We start from the raw sequence: 6267 nt of genomic DNA, 5'->3' as shown, positions 1-6267 counted from the left end.
ACAAATATATTGGGGGTACAAATAAGTTTCCGCCGTTTGCAAAAGATGGCGCCATTAATAAACTATAGTTAAAATTGTTTGATGTAAAACGACATATCGTAAGATTGGACATCCGGCAACACCATAACCTTGAAATATAGCGATTTTGAAATATTAGCGATTTATATATATATATATATAATTTTTGTATATATCTGCTTATTCTATAATTTATTCTGGCGTATTTTGACATAAAATATAAAATGTCTTATAAATTCTATTTTTTTCATCTATTAATTTTTTAATAACTCTTTAATACTTTTATTTGCAAAATAATTAGAAGTATCGTATTATGTAAAAAAATCATATATAACTCCATTTAAAAAAATGATAATGATTCAGGCAAAAAAATCGATATTTTTCATTGATTTTATTCGTTCCCTTCAGACAATACATTTTGTCTAAAATATTTTTGTCTGCCGGGCTCAATTTAAAAGTCCACCATTCTAATATGTAAGTAAGTACATATTTACGTGCATGTGCATGTACATACATACATCGTGGAAAAATATTCCGTAAAAAAAAAAGAATAAATTTATTTCCTATCGTGACAGATATGTATCGTCGATTTTCATTATATAAAGACAAAGATCCACTTTAAGCAATATTGTCATCATATACCTTCTTCTGTTCCTTTTGAATCTTCTCTTCGACCTCATTCAAATCTCTATCTATTTCAGTCTTCTATAAGTCAAACATAATAAAACAAAATCATAAAGAAAAACATAAAAAACATAACTAGATGAATAATAAATCATATCTTTTTCCATTTCTATCTTTTCTCTCATTCCCTCTCTTTTGCAATTTATTTTTAATAATTAATAATGTATTAAATAAACGTCAGTAAATACAATTAATTCTTATTTATGTATAAAATAAATTTTATTTATATATCAAATGACTAAGTATACTTCAGATTCACAAAATAATATATGAATAAAATATAGTGAAAAAATATAATGACTAAAAATATAGCAAAAAAATGGATTACGATAAATATAATCACTATTTATTTTTTATTATTATTGTATCTGATTTCTATGTATTATTCATATGTAACGAAAAGTATTCGTAAACTCAAAATACGGCATATATTTATTATTACGTTTATTAAATATCATTTAAAATATTAGTTTTATTTTACAAGGGCAATGTATAAACGACAACTATAGATATGTACCGCATATAGTTGTGCCTGAAAAGCAGTGCCGCGTACATTCAATAGCAAGCCGATATTATCGAATTTCCATTTACCTGGGCTTTTAAGTCGTTCAATCTCTTCTGTGCCTCACCCTTCTGATTTCCAAGTTGCTTCAATGTTGCCGCAAGCGTATCCAATTCACTTTGAAGACTTTTGATTTCTCCATTCTTTATCTTAATATCGGCTTCCTTTTGCGCAATATCCTGTTCCATACTTTGTCTTTCACGTACAAGTTCCGCTATGTCTTTACTTATCATATTCAACTCTGGATTCGAATAGCCTGATATATTATTGTTTTCCTGTAAAAGCATATTCAAAAATATTAATATCTGATCATTGTTATGATAGTTCCTATCATACAAAGAAACAGTATTTTTATTTCAGTTTAAAATTCATTTGTGTATTATATATATTGAAAAGGAAAGATAATACAAATTATATTTTACATCTAAAAAAAATTTTCATATCACATAATATTTTTAAGAATTTTTCATATTTTAAATTTGTGAAGATTTTAAAAAAATATCTTAAATTTTTGCAAATTTTATAGATTTTCTTTAGAAATTATAAAATAAATTATTAATAATAATCTTAGAATACATATACTTTAAAATTCACATATATATACGTATATATACAAAGAATAGAAAACGTAAATATTCTCAACGAAATGTTGAAAAATGTCTATTTCGTATAAAAATTTGAAAAATTTTCTAAAAATTATGAAACTATGCGGAATTCTAAATTTATAAATTTTGAAGAATTAATATGAAAAATTATTAGATTCATCAAAAATTATCATTTTTGCTAATTAAAAATCTTAATTAACAATACAATTCAAATTACAATTTTTATATAAAGAATAAAATGTTAATTATGCAATTCTAGTATAGATAAATCCATACAATATAATAAATTTTGGGGTACATTCCGTTTCACGTGATGATGCGCATCATTTATCTTTGTTGTTTACCGAATATTAAACAAGAATAAATGATTTTATGCACATCATGCATGAAACGGAATGCACCCTTAATATATCTTAATATATCTCAATAAATTTCTTAAACGTGCCAAGTTTAAAATGATTTATAAGATGTACGTATTAAAGACTGTGTGTGTGTGTGTGTGTGTGTGTGTGTGTGTGTGTGTGTGTGCGCGCGTGCTTGTGTGCGTGCGTGCGTGTGTGTGTGTGTGTGTGTGTGTGTGTGTGTGTGTGTGTGTGTGTGTTATATTTGCCAAGTTCAAAATGATTTATAAGATGTACGTATTAACGCTCTCTTAAGATGGATCGGAACCACATGGGGTGAAGAATGGATCAAAGAGAACAAAAAATTCTTATATTATTTTGAAATACTCGTTGTAGTTTTTGAATTAGAAAAGGAAACGTCTAAGCCAATATGCGACTCGCTGCGCGAATTCGTAGGATGGCCACACTCGAGCGGCGGCAGTGGCGGCGCGCAGAGAGAGGGAAGTAGCGCTTCCTTCGTTGCCTAACACAGCCTGGCATGATAGTCCCTATGTGTTTCGCCACATCGCGCTTACACTATCCAAAAATATTATTTTAGCTGAAGATTTTCTTATTATTATAAATCACGTTATTTAGCACAATTAAATACGTTTTAAATACGTTTAAAAAATTATAGATATGTTAAGCGATGTAATTAATTAGAACATTACACAAAACGTATGCTGATCGTCGCGATCAGCCTTTCCGCTTGCTTTATTATACGCCATTCTATTTTTATTCTAAAAATTTTTTTTTATCTCTTATAATTCCAGCGACGTTCGCTTCGAAAGACAAACACCGATTTTTCCAATTTTTTGATATTCGCTACAAAAAAGAAAAATCATTTTTTTCCAAGGAGTGTATCACCCTTTAAAAGTGCGTAAGGATACGTATAAAAAAATACGTGTTGCTTATTTTTGTTTGGAAAATAGCATACTGCTCATTAAAATCGGAGAAGAACAGTTGAGTCCCTTTCCTTGTAAGTTACAGATTTTTTTAATGTAATGAACATGGGCATTAAATTTGATGGATAGTTTAATAAAAATAAACTAAAACACTTAATTTTCAATTAGTATTTTTCAATACATATAAGTTTTTAGTTATTATAAACTTAAACATTTCATTAACGTATACATAAATAATCTTTTCAGTGACAGAAAATTTAAATTTTATTCATCAGTGAATATTAAAGCTTAATAAAATTTAATTACGTTTTTAATGGTATACAATTAAACTTGTTAAACGGCAAGAAACATGTGAAAAAAACCTCAGTCAAATGCGTCATTGTACATGGAATACATCTGGATTTACAATGTGGCGACTATCTACGCGAGCCTATAATTTCAGTGTACATGCATTAACATGTCAAAAAATAAAACTCCGACTAAATATAGCATAAAACGACGCGACGAAGTATATCTCGAAGCGTAATTAAATAGAAACATAGTATAATAAAGCAAGCAGAAAGGTATCGCGACGATCAGCATACGCTGTGCGTAATGCTCTAATTAATTACATCGCTTAACATATCTATAATTTTTTAAACGTATTTAAAACGTATTTAATCGTGCTAAATAACGCGATTTATAATAATAAGAAATGTATAAGGAAAACTTCAGCTAAAATAACATTTTTGGATAATGTAGGCGCGATGCGGCAAACACATAGAACCGCCATGCCAGGCTGTGCTAGGCAACGAAGCGCTACTTCCCTCTTCCTGCGCGCCGTCGCCGCCGCTCGAGTGGGCCGTCTTACGAATTTGAGTGGCGCGGCTTAATCGCATATTGGCTTAGACATTTCCTTTTCTAATTCGAAAACTATAGCGAATATTTCAAAATAGTATAAGAATTTTTTGTTCTCTCCATTCTCCACCCCCAATGTGGCTCGGACCCATCTTATGAGACACCGTGTATACAATATAAACATATAAAATTGCTGTCACAAAGTTGAGTTTTATTAATTCTTGTATATATTGCTCGCATTTTTTGTGTTTGATTCTTCAAGATTGTGCTATTTGACAAGGGCTATGATATTTAACTGTTCTATGTCTTAATTTTTAAATCTCATTTTCATTCGCGTAGAGTTTCATACGCAAGTGTTTCATAAACATTCTGTTGAATGCAGCTATTATATTAGCATATAAAAAAAAATGACAGGATATTATACTGGTATTTCATTTCATTATATTGCGATACTTCACGACGCTGTACATAATGCTAATGATGAAAATATGTATAATGCCAATTTTAATCTATTATTTCAACAATGTATCTTTAGGATTACTACAAGCAAATTTATTAACTAAACATAAGGAATTACTAAAAAAAATTAATAAAATGTTTAATGGCAAGCATGGTAGGTAAATGTTTTAATTACGTGTGAATAATTTAGATATACAGATGTAAATCTATCTATAATGCGCACACGCGTGTAATCATATATAAGTATTTGTTATTGTAATAACAAGGTGATGAAGTTCTTTTAAATGTCAATGAATATGAATATCCGAAAACTAACAAGACTTTAAGACAACTACACAAACAACAATGGCTAGATTATTACAAGTGTCTGAAAGAAATATACGCAGATATAAAGCAAGACAGAATTATTTATCCGAGTGCGCTCATAGCGCTCGAGGGAACATCCGTAACGTACGATTAAGAAAATTAGCATAAAAATTTGCCATGAACAATTACGATAAAACTTTAATAAATTGATTTATAGTTTAGAATGTCAAATCTGCATCTCGCCACTGGAAATGTATATGACTTCTCTAATAGAATGGTACTTTAACAGCAGCAGCAGCAGCAACAATAAAAGCAGTAAAGTTAAAGATGTGCTATATAATGGGAATCGCATTGTCAATTCACCAGATAACCGATACATCATGTACAATGTTAAGGTGTAAATTCAGGAAGTATGGCGTATATGATACACAACTGTAAAAGATAACTCAGAGAAATAATTTTTTTATACATAAGTTAATATTAAAAAATTAAATTTTTTTCAATATTAATGAGAAATGTACATAATTATAAAATCATTGAAAGGTCGAAACATGTAAGAATTTTAATTGATTATTAAAAGATTAATAAGATTAATAATATTCATTATGCAATATATTCTTTCATTGTTCTTAAAACTGGTAATTTAGACTCTTATATGCTCTTTATTATATTTCTTGTTTATAAATTAATAATAATTAATGATTCTTAGTTAGAGCAAGCTGGAGCTTATTGGTGTGAAATAGGACATACTATAGGATCAATTTATTATTTACATGTCGATAGTAATATGGAAACGGTTAATGTATATCCGGATAGAGCGCCTTATACATTGCAAGCAACATTGAAAAATGTGTCAGAATACAAGTTGAAAGTTTATACCACTTGGACAACGTGGAGTTCTTGTTCCACATGCGATACAGTTGGGATAAAGTTGCGATACGGTTATTGCACCGTTTCCCTTTTCGAAATGTCAGATAACAAATCTTTTATTAACAAACGTGCATCGATAATGAATAAATTACAACATATGAAACGAGATATAAAGAAAGGTAAATAAATAAAAACAAGATATTCTTTCTCATCAAGATTCTTACTAAATTTTAAGTTATTTGAAGAATGGAATCAAATGCAAAACGACACAATGCTAATAGAAGCGATAAATACAACTTTGAAAGTTCAATTAAAAACGGCATTAATGTTATTTAAGAACAAATTACCGTGCAAATCGAGATTTCTTCCAGAACAAGTGCGACTAATTCCCGTTATCAAAAATAAAAAAATTGAAATTGTGAGACAATATTGCAAGGTATGCGTATTAAACAATACTTAAAACTTCTTATAATCACATAAAGTAGGATATTAAAGGAAAAAATGAATCTTTTTTTCCTTCTATTATGTTGATTAATTTTTTATAAAATGTTATTCATTTTTATTTAAATTAACAAGATTATTTTCAATTAAATTATTATTACCTAATATTATATAAAAATAGTTCCTTTGCATATTAATGT

At 28.6% G+C, this 6267-nt stretch overlaps 2 protein-coding genes across 2 annotated transcripts in view; one reads left to right on the top strand and one right to left on the bottom strand.

The window, feature by feature from the left end:
• LOC108688328 (epidermal growth factor receptor substrate 15-like 1) overlaps positions 1-1534 on the bottom strand; it is a 19874-nt gene extending 18340 nt beyond the window's left edge. Inside the window, exon 1 of the mRNA XM_018194542.1 lies at positions 1294-1534. Coding sequence (XP_018050031.1) covers positions 1294-1497 — 204 coding nt within the window. The 5' untranslated portion in view covers positions 1498-1534. The remainder of the gene's footprint in view (positions 1-1293) is intronic.
• A 2928-nt stretch (positions 1535-4462) lies between these two features.
• The window catches only part of LOC108688334, a 9443-nt gene continuing 7638 nt past the window's right edge, over positions 4463-6267 (top strand). The window contains 5 exon segments of the mRNA XM_018194556.1: positions 4463-4604; positions 4717-4900; positions 4974-5151; positions 5466-5805; positions 5998-6062. Coding sequence (XP_018050045.1) covers positions 4463-4604; positions 4717-4900; positions 4974-5151; positions 5466-5805; positions 5998-6062 — 909 coding nt within the window.

The sequence above is a fragment of the Atta colombica genome, unplaced genomic scaffold, assembly GCF_001594045.1.
Source record: "Atta colombica isolate Treedump-2 unplaced genomic scaffold, Acol1.0 scaffold104, whole genome shotgun sequence".
Lineage (NCBI taxonomy): Eukaryota > Metazoa > Arthropoda > Insecta > Hymenoptera > Formicidae > Atta > Atta colombica.
This window is presented reverse-complemented; position numbering and strand designations above follow the sequence as displayed.